General features: G+C 51.3%; 1 protein-coding gene across 1 annotated transcript in view; it reads right to left on the reverse strand.

Moving 5' to 3' along the window:
• Positions 1 to 25,251, reverse strand: part of GAS7 (growth arrest specific 7) — a 192,919-nt gene extending 167,668 nt beyond the window's left edge. Inside the window, exon 1 of the mRNA XM_065897040.1 lies at positions 25,069 to 25,251. Within this exon, the coding sequence (XP_065753112.1) occupies positions 25,069 to 25,251 (183 nt within the window). The remainder of the gene's footprint in view (positions 1 to 25,068) is intronic.
• Positions 25,252 to 25,667: the final 416 nt, after the last annotated feature.

The raw sequence follows: 25,667 nt of genomic DNA on the forward strand, positions 1-25,667 counted from the left end.
CCCGGTCCGGGAAGATCCCACAGGCCGCGGAGCGGCTGGGCCCGTGAGCCATGGCCGCTGAGTCTGCGCGTCCGGAGCCTGTGCTCCGCAACCCCACAGCAGTGAGAGGCCCGCGTACCGCAAAAAAAAAAAAAAAAAAAAATTGAAGTGCACTCCCAAAGTAAATACAACCAAAGGGTCTACCACTTGCATGTTCGTACAACACTTACCCTTCCCACACAGAGCCCCCGAACTCCAGTTCCTCCCACTGCAGCCCCCAGCAAGGTGGCGATCCAGGCCTGGAAACAGGACGCCCAGGTGGGCCTGGTCAAACATCCTTTCACCTTGTCCCATCCCAGGGGCTCCAGACACCCTAATATCACACAGAAAGGCCATTCTGCCCTCAACCAGCCTCCCAGAGCTCTAAGAGCAAAAAGCATCCAGGAACACACCTTTCTAGGGGCTGAGGTCCTGAGGGACCCCCTTCATCTCACTCCCTGGGAGAACTTAAATTGTATAAATGGGCACCAGAGTTTGCACCATACCAAGGTAGGGACATACCTTTTTCCTTTCTCTGGTTTCCTTCCTTTTAATTTTTTTCAGTTTTATTGAGACAGAATTGACATACAGCACTGTATAAGTTTAAGGTGTACAGCATAATGATGTGACCTACATGCAACATGAAATGATTATCGCATAAGTTTAGTGAACGTCCATCATCTCATATAGATACGGAACTTAAAAAGTAGAAAAAAGATTTTTCTCCTTGTGATGAGAACTCAGGATCTACTAACAACTTTCATTTATTATCATACGGTCGTGTTAACCATAGTTATCCTGTTGTACATTACATCCCTACTTCTTATTTATCTAATAACTATGTGTACCCTTTGACCACCTTCATCCAATTCCCCCTTCCTCAACCCCTGCCTCTGATAATCACAAATCTGATCTCCTTTGGAGTTTAGTTTTTTGGTTTTGCTTTGTTCTTTTCAATTCTACACAAGTGAGATCATATGGTAGGTGTTTTTCTCTTATTTCACTTAGCATAATACCCTCAAGATTCATCCACGTTGTCGAGAATGGCAGGTTTTCCTTTTTTATGGCTAAATAATATTCCTCTGTGTGTGTGTGTGTGTGTGTGTGTGTGTGTGTGTGTGTGTGTGTATGTGTGTGTGTGTCTGTCTGTCTTGCATCTCTCTTATCCAGTCATCCATCGATGGACACTGAGGTTGTTTCCATGTCTTGGTTATTGTAAATAATGCTTCAATGGACGTGGGGGTGCAGATCTCTCTTCAACATAGCTTCCTTTACCTTTCTAAGGAAATACTGACACTTCTCTTTTCATAAATTTTCAGGTGTTTCTCCGATTACAATATCCATACACGTTATCTGAAGGAAATTGAGGAGAGGGGCTAATTGGAAAAAGACCAAAAAGCAACTATCCATTCCCTTCGGCAACTATCCATTCCCTTCAGCCAGCAATAACCGTCACTCACATTTCGATCAATCTTCTTTCAGACTTTATACCCACACACATATTTTTTTACACAAATTTAGAATTTTATTGTACATATTTTATAGCCTTTTATAACATGGTGAACTTAATATATGGTGAACTCATTTTTTTTGAAGAAAAATGTTGCCTATTCTGCTTAGTCAGGGAAAAGCATCAGACACTAAAAACAACTTCAAGCATTCTCATCTCTGAAAAAATAAGGAACCCCTGACTGAACAAAAAAGACTAGCATCTTGATAAAGCCAGGACCCAGCCTCCCATGAGCTCTGGCCTGGGCAGCACTCCCAGGCAGGCGATCACAGACCCCAAGGACCCCAGAGTCCTTCTCCCCTGCCAGTCCATGAAATGGGCAGGGGCTCAGCCCCAGGTCTTCCCTTTTCCACTACCTGCTGTGAGACTTTAGACAAGTTATCAATATTTCGCTTTTCTAAGCTTCAGTTTTCTCATCACTAGAGTAGGCCATGAAAAAGACTCTCTTTCTGGGGTTGTCACAGAGATTTAAGGAGACACCGTGCTCCTGGTACTGAGCCTGACGCCAGCTGGGTGTTCAGTCTTCCCTTTCTCCATCCCTCATCCCTAAGACTCCAGCCTGTGAGAGGACCATTGGTCCTGACACCTAGGAAGTCCTCGTCTTCCGCTACCCTTGAGAGTCATCAAGCATGCGCACGTGTGCAAAAAATGAGCACTACGACGGGATTCCCTGGCGGTCCAGTGGTTAGGACTCGGTGCTGTCACACCGGGGCCTGGGTTCGATCCCTGGTCAGGGAATTGAGATCCTGAAAGTTGGCAAGGCACCGCCAAAAAAACAAAAAAAGAGCATTACAATGGTGTATATATATATATATATATATATATATATATATATATATATATATTTTTTTTTTTTTTGGCGGTACGCGGGCCTCTCACTGTTGTGGCCTCTCCTGTTACAGAGCACAGGCTCCGGACGCGCAGGCTCAGCGGCCTCATGGCTCAGCGGCCATGGCTCACGGCCATGGCTCACGGGCCCAGCCGCTCTGCGGCATGTGGGATCTTCCCGGACCGTGGCACGAACCCGTGTCCCCTGTGTCGGCAGGCGGACTCTCAACCACTGCACCACCAGGGAAGCCCTACAATGGTATTTTTAATAGCCAAAACAAGGGGGGGACGGGGGAGAAGAGAAACTCAGAAGCACCCTAAATATCCATAAACACAAAATATAAAATGAACTACACCATATCCATACTACAGAATATCACATGGCTTTTATAAATAACCACTGATGTATATGTACCAACAGGAAAACACCTTCAAGATGTATTATTGAGTGGAAATGAAAAAGAAATAAAGAACTAATACACTCTTGTTCTTTAAAAGAGGAACTAAACCCACGAATCATTAGCATCTATTTCCACAAGGGGCTGGGGAGGTCATCAAAGGGGGGGCGCTTTAGTCTAATTCGGTTTCTCACCCTTTTTTTTTCAGGATCACCCTCTCTTAGGTGCCTTTGAGGACGTCTTTCCTGATCACTGCCCCACCACCATGAAATTTTAACACTTCAGCTATACTTGTTGGTCTGTATGTGTATTATGACCCTTTGGAGGGTCACAAACCGCAAGTAAGACCCAGGACATCCTTGCCGTCCAAGAACCAATTCCTTCCCACCCATTGTGGATGTATAGTTTAATTCATATGTGACTTGTGTAGTTAAAAATGAATAATTAGGGACCTCCCTGGTGGTCCAGTGGGTAAGACTCCGTGCTCCCAACATGGGGGCCCGGGTTCGATCCCTGGTCGGGGAACTAGTTCCTGCATGCAGGCTGCCACTAAGAAGGCCACATGCCACAACTAAGAAGACTGCATGCCACAACAAAGATCCCGCATGCCGCAACAAAGATCCCGCGTGCCACAACTAAGACCCAGTGCAGCCAAAAACAAATAAATAAATAATTTTTTTAAACACTATAAATTTTTTTAAAAATTAATAAATAAAAGTTCCTTCCCCAAACTATTTGTAGATGGGGCCGCCAGTGAGGCCTGGGAGTACAGGAAATGCAAATATGACTTCAGCCATACTAAGACGGTTGCGCTTATCGCAAAAGGATACAAAAACCAGAAGAAAATTCTAACCATCCTATAAACTGCAAGTCTCACCTCAGCTACTGTTTGGGATGTACCTAGTGTCCCTTAATGCTGTCTAGTCCTTGAGAGCCCTGATGTCCCAATGACCCTGAGCTGCTGTCTCAGAGCCCAGTGAGATTGCTCTGGTCTTCCGGTTTCCCTCCCACCCACCCTGTGGCTGAACCATCCTCTTTGCGGTTGGTTTCCTCCTCGCCCCCTCTGGGTTGCCTCTGGGCTCCAACCCTGGCCCTCTTCTCTTCTCTATCCACTGGACTCCGTGCGTGACCTCATCCAGTATGGCAGCTTGAAGACCTACACCAGAAAGACTTCAAAATTTTAACTGCAGCCAACTTCACCGCTGAACTCAAGCATCCTCTTTCCAAATGCCTACTCAATATCATGACTTGAGTCTATACAGGAATCTGAAACTTGACACGCCAAAACGAACTCCCGACATTCTCCCAAAACCCAGGTCTGCCAATCCTCACCTTCTCATTTAGTACCGGCTCCTTCCTTCCAGTTGCTTAACCCGAAAACTTTGGAATTATCTTCAAGTTCTCTTCAAACCTTACACATCCAATCCATCACCAGATCCCATTGGTTTTACCTTCAAAATACAGCCCAAATCCAACTCTACTACCCTGGTCAAAGCCACCATCACCTCTCACTTGTGTTACTGTGATAATCGCTCTACTCCTCTCCTCCTTTCAACCTCACCCCCCACTCCATCTGCATCCCCCACATCCATTCTTAACAAAGCGGCAGAGTGACCCTTGCAAACAATAAATCAGGTCACACCCATCCTCTGCTCAATGGCTCCCCCGGCACAAGAAGTAAAAGTTAGGATGTCCTGAGGGTCTCCAAGGTCCTCCGGCCCTGGGCCCCTCCCAGCCCTCCCTCGAATACTCCCCACCCCACCCCCACACACCCTCGTTTGGCCCAGCCACACAGATCTTGCTGCTCTGAACTGAAAGTATGCTCAGGCCACAGGGCCTTTGCACTGGCTGTTGGCTCTGCCTTCTGGCTAGACCGCTCTTCTCCCAGAAACCTACACTCTTACTCCCTCTTCCAGAGGCCTTTGCTCAAATGTCCTCTCCTAATAAGACCTTCCCTGCCCGTTCCATTTACAATTACAAATCTTCTTAATCACTACACAGTTTAGTTTATGGTCTGTTGCCTTCCACTAGGATGTAAACTCTAAGCTGCCCTGTTTACTACTGTATCTCCAGCTTTTATGTGGCACCTTACACACTGGAGGTGTTCAGCTCTCAGTCAATGAATGAACTTATCTTGTTCATGTGCCAAACGGTTCCAATGGGAGGGAAGTGCCTTTTTATTATACCCAGCAGTTCTGTCACCTCAGGGAAGGTCTCTAATAAAAACACCACCTCCCCACCAATACATACCCACAGGTCCCTGAACAATTCAAAGGCCAGTGGGCACTCTCTGTGGCCGAGCCAGCAAACACCACTGGTTCATATGTTTTCTAAGTTCAGCAATCTGCTGAGGGCCCAGCCAAGCAGAGGGCCCCTCCTAACTGCCAGGCACTGTTTTTTCTCTCCACAGCTTTACCTGAGCCATGAAGAATCTAGGCTCCGTGGAGCTCTGAGCTCCATTCACGGAAAACCCTTAAACTTCCTTCATCCCTTAAGTCAGAATGTTTTCCTTTTCTGATTTGGAAGAAAACCAGAGGTGTTAAAACCATACATCTTGACCCAATTTCCTCCGGGCATGCTCTCCCTGGGCTCACTCACTCCAGCACAACCCGTCCCTCCCGCAAGACCCAGTAGGAGCCAGACTTCTCAGCGACTTCATCCAACCCAGAGCTCCGGCAGTGAACCCGGAACCCAGTTCCAAGCGGCAATGTCATCCAGAGCTGGCCCCACGCCTGTCACCAGGAACGACAACAGTTCTTTAAATCAGACCCTCTGCTAGCAAATGAGGAACACACCAAGATAGAAGGAAATCAGCTTTCCTTGAAGCTTCTCTGAAGTCTGTTGCGAAAAGAGGAATCTGCACTGATTGAGTAATAGAGAAGGCCACCTGCAACTTCCACAGAACTTCTTCTGGACTTGAAAATTCTATGAGGTCAAAAAAAAAAAAAAAAAAAGATTTCCAAGATGAAAGTGGTCCAACTGCACAAGGATTCATTTCTCATCTCCCTAAATAAGTGCTACCACATGGTTGTAAAACCCCTGCGAGGGAGGGGGAAGCAGTGGGGAGCGCTGGTCCCAAGCAGGGACCCGCCCCCCGCTGCTCCTCCAGCTGGCTGTGTGTCCAGAGCAAGTTCCTTAACCTCTCTGAGCCTTAAGTCTGTGGATTTGAGAAACGGAATCCACCTTGCCAGCCTGCTGAAAAGACAGACAAGAACTCCTGTGTGGAAGGCCCATCGCAACCATTATAGGACTAAACAAACGAAGTTCTTATCACATACATTCAACACTACTTATGTCCAGAATCTCTGAGGGACACCGTGAGCAAGCACAAGGGGGGAGAAATAAAAGACAGCCATCGCCCTTGCTTTCAAGAAGCTTAAACCTCACCTGGAAAAACAACACACACAGGACTGCAGAAGATGTAGCCTTTGCAAAGCAAAACACCAAGAAAAGCAAACACCTCCATCTGCTGCTTTCCTCCAACTGTCCCTTGGGTCTGCTTATTTGGATTCTAATATCTGCTTAAGTGTCCGTCAATCTGGCTACTTCCTGCACTGCTAAAGGCCTCAAAACTGACTGTAAATGAAGTCTCTAAAGTCAAGCCCAAGGGAATGGCAGGGCCATCTCGGCCCACATTCTCCCGCTAAGGTCCAGCCGTGGCTGACTTCACCCCATCACCCAGCCAGGCCTGCCAACCGCCTGCCCCTGTCACCCATCCCACCCTTCCCAAGGGTGCCCGTACAACGTCCATCGTCCTGTTCATCTCCAGTATAGCACTGGACAGAAGACCACCTGCTACATCCCCAGGCCAGCTGTAGAAAGAGGAAATGATAAGAAAGGAAAAGGGAATCCAAGGGCAGCCATTAGTAAAAAGAGAAAAGAGGAAGCAGAGGGAAAAACAGAAAGCAAGAAAAATCATAGGAAAAACGAGGAACGTCAGTAACTCTCACTGACATCTCACTTTGCAGCTTCGGAAGGGCTTAAACTTACGTTCTATGATTTGTGCCTCACACAACATTCTGGCTGAGTAAGGCGGGCAGAGAATGCTACCCCCATTTTGGAAATGAGCCAACTGGGGCTTGACAAAACCTCAGAGATGGAGGAGAGCTAGGACCGGGAACCTGCCTTCTCATTTTACAAGTGCTTTTTCCACCACCAGTAACCTGTGCAGCCTGGATGTAAAACTAAAGTGCATTTGGAGGTAGAAATGGAGACAGAAAAAGAAGTGAATGGTACTAGGCACGACAGCCAAAACGTGGAAACAACCCACACTCCCATCAGCTGATGACTGCATAAGCAAACGTGGTGAATCCATACGATAGAATATTATTCAGCCATGAAAAGGAAGGAAGTCCCGACGCATGCTGCAACGTGGATGAACCGTGAAGACATCATGCTAAGTGAAAGAAACCAGACACAAAAGGTCACATGTTGTTTGGTTCCACTGACATGAAATGCCTAGAATAGGCAAATCCATAGACAGAAAAGAGATGAGTAGTTGTCAGGGGCTGGGGCAGGGGGGGTGATGAGGGGATGGGAAATGGCTGCTTAATGGGTATGGGGTTTCTTTGGGGCGTGATAAGAATGTTCTGGGGCTTTCCTGGTGGCAAAGTGGTTGAGAGTACGCCTGCCGAGGCAGGGGACACGGGTTCGTGCCCCGGTCCGGGAAGATCCCACAGGCCGCAGAGCGGCTGGGCCCGTGAGCTATGGCCGCGGAGCCTGTGCTCCGCAACGGGAGAGGCCACAGCAGTGAGAGGCCCGCGTACCACCCCCCCCCAAAAAAAAAGAATGTTCTGGAACGGGACAGCAGTGATGGTTGCACAACACTGTAAATGTATTAGTAAATTGTGATGTGGTATGTGAGTTTTATTACAATTTTTTTTAAAAGGTGGGAATATGAAAAGAAAAATGAGAAAACTGGATGCAGAGTAGGAAGAACAGAAAGTAGTCAGAAATTCTTGGGCAAGTCACGATTTTCTCCAAATCAGGGACCCTCTCTGCACGTCAGACCAGGGGAACTCTGCCGTATCAAAGGAGACATCTCTTCTTACACTGAGGAGGTAACAGACGCCTTAACCAGGGGCTGCAGACAAAGAACCACCAGCAACAGCCTGAGAAGAAAAACAGCAGTGAGCAGAGAGGAAAGGGGCTTTGAGGCAATGGGCAGGGGGAGGAGAGGTTCCTGCAGAAAAACTAGCTGGATCCCCCGGGAACTGCCGAGCATTTACTATTTATCCGCACTTTATACTGATAGAACTGTTGATTCCCCAAATACAAGTCCACAACTCTGGGTCAGCCACTGTCATCGGTGTCAGGGATGCTGCAGTGATCAAATCCCTGGCCTCACAGAGTTAACCCTCTGGGGGGTAACAGCGCTCAAACCCATTGGCTGGTATGACCCCGCTTAATATAATACGTGGCTCAGCCCACCAAGTGTAAAGAAAAACGAATAAATGAACTCTTCTTCTCTGATTTTTTAATACATTTTAATCACATCTGGTGGCTGGGTAGACATTAGAGAGACAAGGGACACAGTCTGTAGAAAGAGCGGGAAGCCGCCTCACAGGGTGGGCTCCAAGCAGAGACCTGGACATGGAAAACCAGCTATTTTAACTAAAAATTCTTTTAGGCCCAGAGTGAGGAATTTGACTTCAGGCCATTGTTTCAGACAGAATTCATCCCAAAGACATGTTCCAATGCCTACGTGGGCCCTCACTTGTGCTGGATTTTAGGGACCCTGCAGTGAACAAACTAGAAGCGCAGCTCTGCCCTCGTGGGGCTCACAGTCTACTGAAGGATCTGGAACATAACGTATTCACAAGGAACACATGTGAAGGAGAAAAACGGGACAAGCACGGTGTCCAAGGTTTTGACCCCAAACTTATTACACAAATGAGTCTCCCACCCAAATCCAGGTTCAGGGCCCTGTAGGAGTTGTCTGTGGCGGCCAGAACAAAGTACCACAAGCTGAAGAGACAAGAGAAATCTGTTGTGTCCCAGTTCTGGAGGCCGGAAGTCCAAGATCAAGGTGTCGGCAGGGTTGGTTTCTCCTGAGAGCTCTCTCCTTGGCTTGCAGACAGCCGTCTTCTCCCTGGGCCTTCACGTGGTCTCCCCTGTGTGTCTGTGTCCTAACCTCCTGTTCTTCTAAAGACATCCTAATGACCTCATTTAACTTATTACCTCTTAAAAGACCCCATCTCCAAATACAGTCATCTTCTGAGATACTGCAGGTTAGGACTTCAACGTATGAGTTTGGGGTGGGGGGGCGGGGAACAATGCAGCCCATCACAGGTCCCAAGTGCTCCCAGCACCCTGGACTGCCTCCTAGGGCCCCTCACTACTCGGGGCATATCTCCCTAGCCACTCACCTGGTTCCCCATGGGTGACGAGCCCTCTGACCACAGGGACCCGTGAGTGTTGGACAAGACGCCAATCGGTCTCATTCTCAGCTACATCCCCAGGGCCTATAGAACACGCACAGCTGGTGCCTCGGAGGGGCCCAATTAAAGGCCACAGGGATGAACCTGACGAAGCTCTTACTCCAACTGCTTAAAGCTTGTCTGGGACAAGAATACTGACAGTTTTTTTAATCACCCAAGCAGGGGATGAGGAGGTGGCTTCAAAAATAAGTTCAAAGGGGGCTGCCCTGGTGGCTCAGTGGTTAAGAATCCGCCTGCCAATGCAGGGGACACGGGTTCGAGCCCCGGTCCGGGAAGATCCCACATGCCGCGAAGCAACTAAGCCCGTGCGCCACAACTACTGAGCCTGCGCTCTAGAGCCCGCGAGCCACAACTACTGAAGCCCGCATGCTTAGAGCCCATGCTCTGCAACAAGAGAAGCCACCGCAATGAGAAGCCTGCGCACTGCAATGAAGAGTAGCCCCTGCTCGCCGCAACTACAGAAAGATAGTGCACAGCAACGAAGACCCACACCGGGAGGCCAGGTGTGGTCTGTGAAGGCCCGTGTTTGTCCCACAAGGTGCACCCTGACACCAGGACAACAGGGAGTCAGCGGAGGGCTCTGTCAGACTCAGGTTTCAGTAGTTCACTGCGGATGGCCACGCAAGGCTAGGGGAGAGTGGGGACACTGGCCATAGCCGGGGATTCCTGTCTCGGTGGAAATACAAGGCATATTTACTAAGAAGCAGGTTAACGGAAAACTTGTCCACTGCCGGGGGGTATCGGGCACCTTCAAACTGCTTCCCTGCAGCTGTGCCCCTTGGGGTGCAGCCCTCCGAGGACAGCTGTTACTCCTCCTCTCCTCTCTCCCCAACAAACCAGGGGAAAGCCAAGTGCAGGTGACTCTGTGACCATCCATCATGCCAGCTGCAGGTCCCCACGGTGACCCTTTCCAACTTGTCTGCATTTCACAGCAGTCCTCGCCTGCAAGACACTTGCCACTGTAGCTGAATATATAGAGCCTTGATCATTTGCAGTGAAGCATAATTTATACCTTCTGCTGCTTCTCCGAGGAATCCTCTCCCCAAGACTAATAATAAAGCAGACCTGGCACCTAGAGTAACGAAGCACCCCAACCAACCCCTGGCACTCAATTCCAAAACAAACCGGATTGGCACTCGCGTTGGCATCTCCCAGAGCCATGCTGATGGGCAAAGAGGAATGCTGGCATTCAGCGGATCATGATACTGGGCTTTTTAAACCCTCTCCCCGCAGAGCGCTAGGGTTTCCTGGAAGCATCCCCGGAGTCATCTGAACAGGATGATCAAGGCCCCCACCCACCCCCACCACAGTCCCCGGGGGGCGTGTGGAGCCAGGAAGGCAGCACTAGTGTCAGACCCCCCAGGAGCTATAGCACCAGTGACCCCGGGTCGGGGAGATTTGGAGACTTCAGGCCAGCTCTCTTCCCCCTGCCCCCATTCACGCCTCATCCAAGCCATCTTCTTGGGCCGGGGACATAGTCAAAAGCAAAGGGCAAGAGGCTCAGGCCAGAGGTGGCTCCACAACCCCCCCGGAGTGGCCGATAACGCTTTGGCCAGGCTATTCGCCACACACGCCCCACTGGCAGGGCTCCCCACCTGCCAAAGGTGCTCGGCATGGCTCCCCTGGGGACTCTGCCCAGGTGAGGAAGAGAGCCGGCTACGCTTCTACTGTGGCGATCTTCTCCTGGGGGTAGCAGAGGAAGCCCATCTGAAACCCTCCGCACCCGCGGCATCTCCGCAGCCACGCCCACCGCAGGGCTCCTTAAGGGCACACACGGAGCAGGTCTCGTCCCACAGCTGTCCGTAGGAGCCCCCCCAAACCCCAGCTCGCTGTCTCTCTGATCCCAAATTCCCAATCGCGTGCCTCAGTCGTCCGGCCTGAGTAGCAAGAAGAATCCTTTAAAAGATCCACACCAATATTTTTTTTTTCCTGAAGACCAGACTGTCTCCTCTTTTCACAAGAGAGAGTCAGAAGCAGGGAGACCCTCCCTGCTCTCTCCTCTGGGTGAGCTGTCGTGAGCCCAGAGAGATGACTTCTCCTCTGTGCCCTGGTTGGGGGGGGTGGGGTGGCAGGGGGGATGGACAAGGACGAGCAGAAAGCCCTACAAGTGCCACCATGAACAGTCAGATTCTAGGGCCGGGGCAGAGGGGAACAGGGGCACAGGCAGAGTTTCCCTCTACTGTGCTCCCCTCCTACCCCCAAAGAACCTACAACAGCCATGCTCAGAAATTCGGCAGCTGGCGGGCTGAAAGAAGCAGTCAAGGGCCCCACGGCCACATCACAAACACATCAACTTGAAAATATCCGTGGGTGCTGTGACCCCACCTCACTCTGAGCAGTACCCTACCCACAAGGCCTCAGGATGCAATCTTCTGCAGAAAAATCTGCCTTTACAGGCGGGTTTATCTGCCACAGGCTCTAAGATAAAATTCCCCTCAATTACTGACCTGCAGCTAAGATTCTAATCTTGGTCACACCCAGGCAGGTTTATCACACTCAGGGAGGGTCTGGATGGGAGGAGATTCAGACAACTGTGACATTTCAAAAAAAGGAATTTCTGGCTTAAGTTTGTGGTCCAAATACACCACGACAAAGCCGTGGGTCCATCCACAGTAGGGCCGTGACTTCCACTGGCAAACACACCTTCAGTGATGATGCAAAACCTGACGGAAAGGGACTTACTTGGAAGAACCAAGATGGAAACTGACTTGAGGTGACAAGAGCCGGAGAGACAAAGTCTCTACCAGAAATGGTGACCAAGAGGTCTGGACTGACGATCAGGGGAAACAGGTTTTTTTTTACTAAGAAAATAATGGCAAGAATGCTGAGTAATGGGTGGCCACCAGCATATGCGGAACCTTGACACCAGGCTCCCTGCAGAGCATTTACAACAAAGGACACAATTCTAACTTTCACAACGACTCTCTGATATGGGTCTTAAAGATATGGAAACTGAGGTCCAAGGTCAGGTAAGCAAGGAGGCCCAAAGTCTCACACAGCCAGCACCCAAACCCAGGTCAGCTCAGCTCTGAACACCATTACACCAGACTGTCTACAAACTGAGGACAGTCCCATTCGAGGATTCCAGGATTGTTGCAGAAAAATGGGGTCATCCTGGAAAATGAGACAGGTCCCAGGGTGTATGGGGTTGTTAGTTTTTATGGGCTGGGTAATTTCATATGCTAATGAGTGGGAGGAATATTCTATCTTGGAGAAGGGATGGGGATTTCCAGGAATTGGGGCACCGCCCACTTTTGGCCTCGAACTGCCATGGTGCCAGTGGGCGTGTCCTTAACATGCTAATATTACAATGAGTGCATAATAAGGCTCGAGGTCTAAGCACCGGAAGTCACATCATCCGCCATCTTGGGCCTAGTAGGTTCTAACCAGTTTATGTCGTGTCCTCAACGGCTGCGTCACTGTTTTAACGGTTGTGCCCTGCCCCCTTCCCTCCTGTCTCAAGGGTGACCCAGCACGGTTTGCTGCGCTTTATGGACAAGATGACGCTCCTACTTCCCAGCATCACGCATCCGGAGAAATGCTAAAAACACGGCTGGGGAGGGAGGCAGCGGCCAGGTTATAAAGGGCCTTGTAAGCAAAGCTAAGTCATTTTATATCATAAAGGCAACCAAAAAGCTAAGGAAAGTCTTCAGCAGGAGCGTTCCGTGGTCAAACTGGCTAGAAAAATCACTGTGGCGTCACTACGGAGAATGGACATCACCAAGGGACCAAAGGAGCAGCCACTGCTGTTAGGGACCACGGCAGTAATCCAGGCAAGAGGAGAGAGGCCAAGTGCAGAACAGTGTAGACCTGAGGGCTCCACCCAGGGGCTGTGGGGGACGCCTGCTTTGCGGCACTAACCACCGTCTCCGGTTCCGAACCCTAGAACACCGGCCCTGTTGTTCTGAGGCCCATAACAACGCTTTCAGAAGAGAATTTCCATCCAGGCCCTCGAAGCAAACCTTGCCTTTGGCCCAGGACCAGCCAAGATGAAAAGGTATGTCTGAGTCCTTTAGCAACCTCTCCCGACAAACAGCCTTTTTCTCATTATAAGAGCCTCTTCGGGGTGTGTCCGGACAGCCGGAGGCCCATCTGACCCAGGTAAGAAGCAATTAAGACTAATTAGCCCAGCCTGGGCAGTGGCAACCATCATGCAGCAGTTCCTGAAACACCCCCCGAGGTGCTCTCCAGTTGTGCTACTCGAAGTGTGGGCCCAAACCAGCAGCATCTCCTTGTCAGACCTTTTGAGAAATGCAGGCTCTCAGGCCTCACCCCAGACCCTCAGAATCCAAACATGCATTTAGTAAGACGCTCAGGTGATCTGTACCCATGGGTCAGAAAGCCTTTTTTTTTAAATTTTTCATTTTCTTGGCTGTGCCGCACGGCATGTGGGATCTTTAGTTCCCCAACCAGGGATAGAACCCATGCCCCTTGCACTGGAAGCGCAGAGTCTTAACCACTGGACGGCCAGGGAAGTCCAGAAAGCCTTGACCACGGTGCTGCAACCAGGCAACCTTGTACTTTGATCTCAGAGGGGCCCAGGGAAAGAGGTTTCTCTCACCCAGCAGCACCTCATCAATGGAAGCCCAGTTAACGAGCAGCTCTCAGCATTCAACTTGGCATGATCCCTAGAACATGTGGGATGTAAACTCCACTAACAGAGTATATACAAGATGCCAGCTACCCTCACAGGATCCCTAGGAAACTTAGGAATCCTGATTCTGCAACTCGCCCAGGCAGCAGGGGCTGAGCCAGGATTTGAACCCAGAGCTGCCAGACTCTTGCCCTGAGCTCTGCGGCCCACATGGGGGGAGGTTCTGCCCCCGTCTCTGAACACAGAGCAGTGCACACCAGTGGTAGCCGCAGGGCTCACGTTCCAGCCCACAAACCAAACCACACAATGCATCCAGCATCCCCTTGGAACCGATAAACTGCCTTGAGATGTGGTGGCCACATCCCCACTGCATGTTTTTCTTAACACAGTCGGTATCTAGCAAGACCACCCCGGGCTCTCTCTCTGCCATCAAGTTCGTACTGCAGTCAAGACCCTGGGCCTACTACCATGCGCATGTCACTCACCACTCAGCCCGCAACCTCTCTGCCTCATCTGGCCATGGTAAAACATGCCTGAGCCCCACCTCCACCCCGTAACTGTGATCAAGGGACCCCTCTGGGCAAACTGGAACACCGGCTACCACCCTCCCCCATCCTACCTTTTTACCATCTCCATACCTCTCTTCTCGGATTAAATAGGCTCAAAATGAGGTCTAATTCCAAAACCTGTGTTCCTTCCCTGACCCTGTGTAGCCTCACATAATCCGTGAAGGAAAAAGAAAGTAAACTAAATCCAATCTAATTCCAGAATTTAATCATGACTTGCAAACTTTAAAACCCCTTAGGGTACTCAAATGCTTTCCTACTCAAATTGTGGCTCAGAGGCCAGCAGTATCAGCCTCACCTGGGAGCTAGGTAGACAATGCAGAGTCTCAGGCCCCACCCCAGACCCAGTGAATCCAAATCTGCCTTTTAACAAGAACCCTACGTGATTTGCATGCACCTTAATACGTGAGAAGTGCTGTCCTTAATGTCCTACATGGTAATGTTGTACAGGTAGATTCTACGTGCCCACACCAAGCGGGAGGCCCCAGGCATCCAGGACCTTCTTTATAATACGAAAATATTAGACTGAGTACCAGATTAGTAGATTTTGTGTGAAGTATGTCCTTGATTATCCAAAACTCAACAGAGTTTTATATTTCACTCCAAACACCACAAAGGCTTGTAGCTATTTATCAATAAAACACTTGCTAAATGAGAACAGTGGCCTCCAACTTCCTATTTCTATTTCTACATTATATTGTGAATCAAAAACAAATGACACTCTTCCATGAACCACTGCTAAAATAAGGAGCCTCTGTTATGATTAAATTAGGACAAGGACTCATTTCTGTAGAATTTTTGAAATATCATCTCTAAAGAGTTTTTACAACTTAATTAGGTTTTTTTGTTGACTAATCCGGGAGTTCCCTGTGCATCTGAGGAGCGAATGAGAAGGGTGGAGGAATGAAGGCATTTGAGAAAGAACAATGGATGCAGAATGTCTGGAAGGGCTTTCATTCCAACAGAACAAGTGTGAAACTGAAGTCTCTTAGAGAAATCACCTGCCAGAGTCACCTGGAGGGGCTGGCACATCCCCGAGGCACACTCCAGAGAAGACCTTGGCTCCAGGTCTCGACTTCTCCCCTGAGACTTGCTGAAAGCCTGGCATACACGGTAGGTGCTCAAAAATAAATATTTGTTTTTGTTGAACCAAACGTTGACAGATGTATTTACCGCAAAGGAAAAAAAAATCACAGGAAGTCTGGGATCAGGCCAAGTATCACTGGTGTGCCCAGCATCGTGCTAGATGCCAGGAGAGCTTGTGGGAGGGGGAGCTGATTTGAAAGCACAGTAAGAGCTCGTCCTGGTCTCAGGAGCCATGGGCACCTGCTGAGGCTGAAGTCCAAGAGAGCTCGTCAGACTGCTGCAGAGTCCCAAGCCTCACCCAGACCTACTGAGCCAGAATCTGCATCCAACAAGATCCGGAAGCCTTGCTCCAGAGGCATCCAAATCAGCTTGAGAAGCACCACTCTAGGCATGGCCATAAAACACTGAGATTAAACTGGAACAGAAACGGGGCATCCCCCTGAGTCAGGACACACCTGGTGGTCACCAGAGCTGTCCACATACATTCAGCTCACTCCTTCTCTCCTTCTGGGCACACGGCAGGATTGCATTTCCCCACCCACTTGAAGTTAGGTGTGGCTGGGCTTTCATCAATGAGATCTGAGCACAAATGCCACGTGTCACTTCCGGGAAGACGCTTTAAGAACCATGTGCTGTTGATCAGCAGCGAGATTACAGACACTGGTTGCTCCCTCATCTTGGGTCCTGGTCTTGCAGCCCCAAACCAACTGAGATTTGGGGGCTGTTTGTTATGGCAGCATTTCCTAACCCATCCTGACTGACACAGCATGTAAGCCCCCAACACTGCCATCTTCAGAGCATCTCTGTTACTCCCCCATTGAGATCCGCTTAAACGCAACATGACTTGAGGACAGGACCTCTTTTTAAATCCCAGACAGCATTACTTAACTCGATTACCTTCTACACTCTTCAGACTTCACTCCAACCATCATCTTCTTTTCTCCTTTCCCCAGATTTCCCCACATACTAATGCTTTTATCTTACCATACCGTATGCTTTTTGGTAAGCGGCTTTACATCCTTTTCTCAACAAGGTGATAGACAGTCACACATACAGACACACCAGACGTGGCTCCAAAAGAATTTTGGCTGTTTCCAAAAAAATCAAATTCACCCCTCGAAAGACAAAGATTTGCTGTTGCTAAGGATATCTAAAAGAACGTGGCCCTGGGCCAGGCAAGTATTCCTTCAACCTGTTCTTTGCACAGAAGGATGCATGGGACACAGTCTCTGCCCTTAAAAAGCAATTCATTCTTGAAAACACCGTCTCTTTTTGCCTTGTCATAAGGTGAAATCTGAACCATGCTAACTCCATGAAAACACTCAGCATCACTGACAAAAATGTTTTATTCTTAAAATTCTGCTGAGCTCCTTGTGTGAAGAACAGGTGAATCTTATTTTAACCAGTTCCTCTTGGTAGACAGGTAGGGGGTGGCCAGTTGAGCTATATTAGAAACAGGCTGCAATGGGTATTCTGAGGCTTACAGCTTACCTACCAGATGCTTTCTGAATCCACATTTCTAGATGTGGAATTGCTGGATCAGAGGGCACGTACGCTGTTAAGGTTTTAAGGAATATTGCCAATTTACACTCCAGGAAGCACACGGCAATTTTCTTACGCCCTTGCCAATACTCATTCTTTTTTTTATTTTGACACTTTTCATTAAGGCTACCTTTTTAAAAAATGTGCAGTACTTGGACTACTAGTGAGGCTGAATATGCTGACAACTTTGCATCTTTTATTATAAAGTGTCTATCCAAGTTCATTGCCCGTTCTTGTACTGATGTGTTCCTTTTGGGCTTTTTTTAAAAAATAACTTATAAAAGAACTTTCTGCATTAAGGACATTAACTTTTTCACAATTTTAGTTAGCCTTTTACCTCATTTTTTTTAAAGGAAAAGGTCTCTGGTGGCAGAATGGGCGATTCACGGATGAGGACATTACCACAGGGACAGTGCATCACAACTCACCTGCAGAGGTGAGGCCCCCTCGCCCTCCCCAGTCAATCTACCAGCAAGTCCTTTTGACTCAACCCTCAAAATACATTCCAGTTCCATCCACTTCTCTCTCAGCACCTCCACTCCCACCAGCCTGCTCCCAGCTTCCTAACTCGTCTGCTTGCTTCCCTCCCTACCCTCTGCAAATCCATCCTCCACACTACAGCCCAGGTGAGCTTTCCAAAACAAATCAGAGCACGCCAACCCATCAATCAAACCGAAAGCTACCAACCACTAAAAAGGAAGGATAATCAGGGAATGTGACAGAGGTGCTAAATATCGCTATCATATTACAATATATACATGTATCAAATTAACACATTGTATACCTTAACTTTACACAAGATGGCATGTCAAATGTATTCAATTAAAAGAAGCCACTGGTAGCTTCAAATCAGCCATGGCAGGAGTACTTACACCCCAGAAATTGGCAAACGCGACAAATCAGAACTTCTCTCACTTCACCTCCCACCCTCCATCCGCCAAAGCTGATTGTTAAACATTTACCAACACACCAGTGGAGGCAAAAGAAGCTTCAGTCAGTGTCAGAGAATGACACTCCAATTTTGTCCTCCCAAAAACTGCTGAGAAGGAGGAGAGGGAGGGACCCTTCAGACAGGAGACTGTCTCTGGCAAAAGTATGGATAGACAGAGACCCACGCGGGGAGCACAGCTCAGCAGATGCCCAAAGGACATCAAGGAACAGCTGGGCCCTTGGAATGATGATTTTGCAGTTAAGCCCCCCAGACCATAAATGCAAACCTGGGGAAAGGCAAGCGACCTCAAATTATTCGACAGTTCATTTCTTCCGCCACGCAGGACAGCGATTCAAAATACAAGTTCGTAGAGAAAAATCAAGTTACATATATGGGGGCGGGGGGAGAGACAACTATCCAACTTACCTGCCTCCCTGCCACCCCAACCTCTCTTGTCCTCGCTCCCTGCGCTCTAACCATTCTGGAATATTCTGGTTCTCTCAAATCTATCAAACATACACCGCTCTTCAGGGTTACCTGCATCTGTAGTGCAAATACTCACACATAGCCCCAGATCCTCACACGGCTGGCTCCTGGGCATCACGCAGGTCTCTGCTCACGCATACCCTCCTTGGGGAAGCCTTCTCTGACAGTTTCTGGAACCCCTCCCTTCCTGCACCCCACACCCCTAGTTTGTCACAGTACCCTGTTTTATTGGCCCCATACCACTTTAAAAGTATACATACATATATATATATATTTTTTTTTTGGCTAGTTTACCATCTCCCCAACTAAAAGGTAAGCGTCTTTTCTATGCCTTATCACTGCTTCACCTCCAGCAGTGCTCACAGCCCATCGTCGGCACTCAGTTAGGGGTTGTTGAATGAATGATCAGCTTTTGAACAGGGACTGGCAAACTACACACAGCCCATCAGCTAAGAATGGCCTATCCATCTTTAAATGGTTGAAAACAAAGCGAAAGAAGAAGGATATTGCAAGGCACAAATTCAAACCTCAGTGTCCATAAATAAAGTTTTATCGGAACCCAACCACACCCGTCGGTTTGGGGCTCCTCTCTAGCCGTTTCGTGCTCCGCGGGCAGAGCTGAGCCACTGTGACAGAGACCATATGGGCGCTCTCACGGCTTCTCACTGCCTGCAGCGCACTGCACATCCAGTGATGCAGCTGTAACTCGAGTGTGCCTCTTGGCCTGCAAAGCCTAACATGTTTCCTGGCCCTTTACAGAAAAAGTCTGCCAATGCAGGTGAAGAAGGAGAAGGCCCTGAGAAACGTTTCTCAGGGAGAGCAGACCAGGCTTGCCACCCGAATGAACAGGAGAGAAAAGGTAAGAGGCGGGCAGAGTCAGGTGACGCGGTAGAGAGATGGTGGCGACATGCACAAGGGTTTGGAGGGTGGGGGGAAAAGAGGGTGAAAGGAAGGGAGCGATTAAGAGTTTAGCTTGGACATGTAAGTCCCTGGGGACTGAGTCTGGAGACCAGCTCAAGAACCGAGGGGAACACAGTGAACCGGGAAGTTAACCTAATCAAACAGATCTTTACCAGATGGAAGACAGGAGAGACACTAAATGTGGAGGGAGGAGGTGGGTGAGTCCTCTGAGGAATCTACACGAACCTGGCACAATTCACACACCTGTCGCAACTGAACCTACACAGTGTCACCCATGCTCTGGTCTTCCAAAGGACAAGCCAGGTCGAGCTGCTGGCCACCATTTCTACTTCTCTCCACGGGGCAAACACCACCCAGAAGCCTTGCCGCTGTAGGCAAGAGTGGAATCTACTCGTGCAATTAAGGACCGGGGGACCCGTGCTGACATTCTGGTGGAAAGCTCGTCACGTGCCGCCTGCCTGCTGGGAGTGATAAGCGGGCAGCTGGGAGAACGCCGTCCCCTGGAGCGGCCCGACAAAAATCCCGACACCTAACCGGTATCCGAGCCTTCCTGGTTTACCAAACCTCTTCTTTCACCGGCCACGTAGGGACCAGCATCCGTCCTCGTAGACGAGGTCGACCAGGCTGTCAGATAAAAGCTGGGCTTTTTCAGGCTGGGAAGAGTACAAGCGGGTCAGCATCCCATTCATGTTTCCAGCTGGTAATGGACTGCAGGGATTCATGTGGTGGTTAACAGATGTCAGGGATTCCTGCCGATTTGTTGCTAAGGGAACTTTTGTGAAGATGCCCCGAATCCAGAGAATCCGACAAGCCCTGCCGACTGCTTTGAAGTCCTGAGGGGTGCCAGTTGACCGGACCAGCACAGAGCACTGCAGAGGGGGGACGCCCCTCCGGGTCAGAGGCAGACAGAGTACGGGCCAAAGGTAGAGTTTCACACGGCACAGGAGCCACAAACGCGGGCCACAGCCCCCAAATCAAAGGGCAGGATGACTTCGTGAAGATGGCAGAAAGCACCTTAATCTTTTCGATCACAGCTACATGCTCCGCAAACCACCAGCCCTAATTATGCCTTTTGTGAAAGAGCTGACGACCACCTTAAAAAATACGGGTGTGAGGAACAAGGTCACACCCATTTTAGGTAATTTCCACGTAACAGAAAGAAAGGCCCTGTATTAAAATCAATTTGTATAACATATCAAGCATCTACTAGATGTCAGGCAGCTCGGATGCACCATGTCCATTAACGACCAGCACCAAACAGCCCCGCCCTGTATAAGCTGGGCTGGTCTGTCAGTGGCCCAGGGGACAGACCCAGGCTTCAGGGACAGGAAAATCTAGTTTCAATATCAGCTGCACCATTTATTGTGTGGCCTTTATAAAGAAATCCCTGGCATCTTTAAAAACAAAAACGAACAACGAACAACAAAAACTTCCAAGGATGGCGATGGAGAATTTCCTAGCAGAATGGCCAAATCTGTTCGTTCTACCCACCCCCATCCCAGGCTCTCTCAAGGGTCTGGCCTGGCACTGCTTCCTCTCTAATGGATCATCTGTCCCAGGGTGTTCTCCCTACCCTTCTGAGGTAGCTAGTCTGCAAAACAGCCTCAATGAACCTTGCCTCGCTGTATACACACCTGTATGCACCGCCCTCCCACACCGTGACTCACTTTACCCGTGGAATGTGGTAGAAGTGATGCGCCAGTTCTGAGCCTACGCCTTAAGAAGACCTGGCAACTTGCACTTTTGTGTTAAGAAGCCTGAACGTTAAACACTCCAACTGCCCTGCTGAAGAGAAAGGCCATGCAGAAAGGCACCCGAGGATGACACCACACAGAGAGAAAGGCCATATGGAAGGCACCAGGCATGTGAGTGAAGACACCATTTTGGAGGTGCCAGCCCAGCTGAGCCTCCAGGACCCCAGCTGCGGCCACCATCTAACTGCAAATGCGTGAGAGACACCGAGATCGACGGCAGAAGAAGCGCCCGGCTGAGCCCCGTCAACCCACAGAAATGTGTGAGATGATAACAAATGGTTGTTCTGCGGTGGCTTATTACATAGCAATGGATTAGCAATGGATAAAATATTACCCCGTAAGGATCCACAGCGCAGCCCACTTCCCCAGCCCCACATCTCTCTGCCCCAGCCACACCCTATAAACTCCTGCGCACGGCACGATCACCTGAACCCCAAAGGGGAGAACGGAAGGTGAAGAGAAGGAGGTGCAGGGGTGAGCCTCTGCAGCTGACTAGTTCAGCTGACAGTGTCGTATTCCGTTGGTACCTCTTGAGTACCTTGCAAGCGACCCTGCAGCCAGATCGTGGATTCTGAGAACAGCACCTCCGTCAAGGACAGCTCTGTTGCGTAGGCATTCCAATCTTATCACCCTCCAGAATTATTTCCCAAAAGCTCTGGTGGGTTTTGCAGATGCCTTACAGCATCTTCCAAAGCCCTCATTTCTTCTCTTCATTCGAGGGAAGAGCATCACCTCAGCTCCTCCTAGACCACGTCTCTCTCAGATCCTTGACCTCTTCATGGCTGAACAGACCCTCAAGAAAGATGTTCCTGGCGGCTTTTATCTAAGGGCCTTGATAACTCCTGGGCAGCTGTGGGTCTTATCTGTTAGGCCTCCTCCCTTCTCTGGGAGGAGCTGGCTCCCCTCCACCTGGCACCCTCTGGAAGGCTGCCCCACTCACTGAATAGCAGGATCCTTGTGGCCAGTCCTTGCCCACCAGGGCTCCCCCCAGCTCTGCTTGGCAGAGGTTTTCCTGGAGGCCGCCCTCTGTAAGCCAAGTATGCTCTGCCCTGTCCCCCCATTTCCTTGGGGTCTTGACCAAAGTGATTTCCCCAGGAACCAGGACCAGAACCTCCAGCAAACTGGCCTCTCCGCAGGGGCAGGCCACCAGGGTGGATCTTTGGGCCCTCTCAGTTAGCTCGCAACTCCCCGCCACGGGGTATGCTTCCTGCAAACCAGGGCCTCTCAGTTCCCCTTTTTTCACATGAACAAGGAGGAAATCCTTGGGGCGTGTGCATTTTGCACACACTGCCCTCAGTCTTTAGCACACTCTTGCCAAGATGGGGTTTCCTGACATCACTCTTTCCGCCAGAGAGCAAACGGTGCACTGGGGTGGGGGTTATGCTGGCAGTGCCATCCTCAGCTGTACACCCACCATCCCACTCCTGCCGCAGGAGTCTGGTGTAGCCCCTCCTGTCTGTACTTGTATCTGCGACAGCTCCCCTGGCCTTCTGAACTCCATGCCCCCAGCAAGCTCAGTGCCAGGCGCCCACTAGCAGAGGCTTCCCAGCTCTAGTAAGTGGGCCCTCCTCTGGCCTCCTGGCTTCTGCACTAACACCTGGCTGGCACTCCTCCAGTGCCATATGCTGGCCAGCCCACCGCCGGCAACCCCCTCAGGAGTTCTGCATTCTCCCCTAACCCAGCCTGTCTCTGGGGAGTCACCCCATTCCAAGGGACCCTACCTGCATCTCCTCCATCCCTCCCCAGCCTCAGCCTTGAGGTCCAGCCTCTCAGGGAAGAGGTTCCCACAGACAAAAGGGCCTGATCTATGATCCTCCCTGTGGAAGATGCGTCTGCTTTGGCTCTGAAAAGAGTCGCGGGGCTCAGGCCCACTCCTGTCTCCACCTGTGGGAAAACCAGCGGGCTCTGAGTGAAATCAAACTCCAGGCTTCGCGGGAGAGATGCTCCAGGTAGGAAGGAGCAGCTGCCCTCATTGGAGCCCCAGCATCTCCGCCTCCCTTATGGATGTGGTCACTGGCAGGTGGACCTCGGGAGCTGCACTGGCCCTTTCCCACAGGGATCCAGACCCTTTCTTTACTTGCCTTCTGGTACAGCTGGGCCAAGGATACTGGGTTTAAAAGAGACACAGGCGCAGAGGGTAGCATTCAGCCAGCTGAGCTGCTAACCAGCTACGCAAGCATTACTCCCTGGCCAACTGCCTTCACCTGTCTCACATTCAGTTTGCCTGCCTGTCAAATGGGGACAGTGCCTCCCCCTTCCCAGGGCTGTCTGGGGAATTGGTGACACTGTATGGACCATGCCTGGTGCCTAATAGGTGCTTAACAAACGTAAGCCCCTCTAGGGGTACTACTCACACAGATGGGTACTTGTCTGAAAGCACCTTAGGCAACACACATGCCACGAACTGTGACTGACACACCCACAGCTGTCCTAGCTGATCATTCTGCTTGTGCCCTGGGTGGTCTGATTCACCCTCCCTTTCCCCCTGGGAAGAAAAAGCAAAGGCACTTCACTCTTGCTAACACAGCCGACAAACCCACCAGTCTCACCCCCACCCAACACACAGCTGGCTGAGTCCAGCCAGGGACACTCCTCACCAGACATCCAACAGCCAAATTTCCACATCAGTGTTTCCTGGAAAAGCGTGGCCACCAGAGGACTCTACGACAGGAGTCTCTGCCAGGGCTGCTGGGCTAGAAACAAGGAGGCTCCGGGTCTTCGTAAGAAGCAATTCACTTGCTTTCTTCCACACCTGAATCTCAGGAAGGGAACTACGAAAGCTGAGGAACACCTGAACCTCTCCTAGGCACTGACAGCCCAGGAAGGCTCCTTCCAGCCTCAACTCGGTCAAATGCTACTAATCCACGTAGGAGGGATTTTGTTCTCTGGACCTGAAAGAAACATCACGTACCTCTAAGAGGCCAGGCTCTATTTTGATAAGGTTTCCACAGGATACTTCTCAGGCAAACTCACCCATAACCATTTCACCTCTATCTAGCTTTCTTTCTGTCTTTTTGGAGTTGCACTGAGCATTTTCAGTCAAAATTTGCTACTTTGTTCTTTGTGAAGTAGGTGGGGGGGGAGGGTAAATTATTAATCTGTTTAGTCTCTATGATTTGGACAGTTTTGCCAGAATACTTCCGTCTACTCACAGCCTTCACAACAATCTTGGGGTCGGGCAGCCCTTCACTAAAGGAGACACCCTGTAAAAGCCCACCCCACACGCCACCAAAGGACTTGGGGAACTTAGAATCCCACTCAGGCTATGACCATGAGCTCGGCGATGAGCGGACATCGAGGCCTCCCAACTGTCACCCAGACGATAAACAGCCAGCTTGGCTCAGCAGGTCCTGTGAAGCCCGGGGCCAGGCCAGAACACCAGGACAGGCCACTTTTCAGGCTCTGAACCCTGGCCGCGGGGAGCTGGGCCAGGGGACGGGGCGCTGGCCGGGGGCTGCAGCACCCCTGGATCAAGCCTGCTGACGGGGCTCGGGCTGGTGGCTAGCCAGGCTCAGCTGACCAGTAAGTGGGCGGCCCGGAGGCGGCCAGGCAGCTGACCCGCCGCAGGACGACCGTCCACGGGTCGGCAGGCTCGGAGCTCCGGGGCCCAAGCGGTGCCACTTTCCCCAGCCCCATCCTCCGTGCGTCTTCCCTGGACCGCCGGACGCCGCAACCCTTCTGCGGCCCCGGCCACCGCCGGAACGCGCCCGCCAGCTCCCGAACTCACGCTGGCAACAAGTTCTCGCTTCCTCAGGGCGGCCTCGATGTACTCGGGAGGCCCGGCACGGGGAGCGCGCGGAGGGCGAGCCCCGCGCTGCCCACGCCCGGAGAGGCGCCCGCCGCCTCCGCCACCCCCAGGAGCGCGCGGCTCTGGGTCGGGCGCGCATCGGCGGCCCACGGGGCGCCCCTCGGGCAGGGGCGGCTCCGGCCTCCCGGGCGCAGGCAACAGGTATGCGAGCGCGCCGGTCTCCCAGCCCCGGCCCTCGCCCCTTACCTCCAGCAACTGCACGTAGCTCGCCGGGAACCAGCCGCGGAGCCCGTCCTCCTTCTCGCCTTCCCACCAGCCGCCGTCCGGGACCTGCAGCAGCGTGATGAGCTCGCCCGCGGCGAAGCGCAGCCCCTGGCCGTGCCGCTCCCCGGAGAAGGGGTACAGGGTCCGGCAGCGGGCGCCGGACATGGCCTTGGCGCCCGGGCTCACAGCGCAGCCTGCATCCCTGCCGAGCCCCGCAGTCTGGGCAGCGGTTCCGCGGGGTCCCAGGCGCCCGGCGCTCCGGGCTCCCGCGCTCTGGGCGCGCGCCGTCTCGGGGGTGCGCGGGGGTCCCCGGCTAGGCGAGGGACGCGCGCCCCGCGCAGAGAAGCTGAGACTTGCTGGCTTCGGAGCGAGCGGCAACGCCCCCGGGCCGGGCGGCTCGCGGCTCCCAGCTCGGGCCGGGGGGGGCGGGGCTCAGGGGGAGGAGACCCAGGCGCCGCGGGCTCCGGAGACAACTTCCCGGGGACGCGGAACGCGGGCGGCCGCCGCGAGGGCCGGCCAGAGCCGGGGCGGCCCTGGCGCGCGGAAATGCGCAGCTCCCCGCGGAGGTGGGACCTGGAGCA

This window comes from Phocoena phocoena, chromosome 19 (genome assembly GCF_963924675.1).
Source record: "Phocoena phocoena chromosome 19, mPhoPho1.1, whole genome shotgun sequence".
NCBI lineage: Eukaryota > Metazoa > Chordata > Mammalia > Artiodactyla > Phocoenidae > Phocoena > Phocoena phocoena.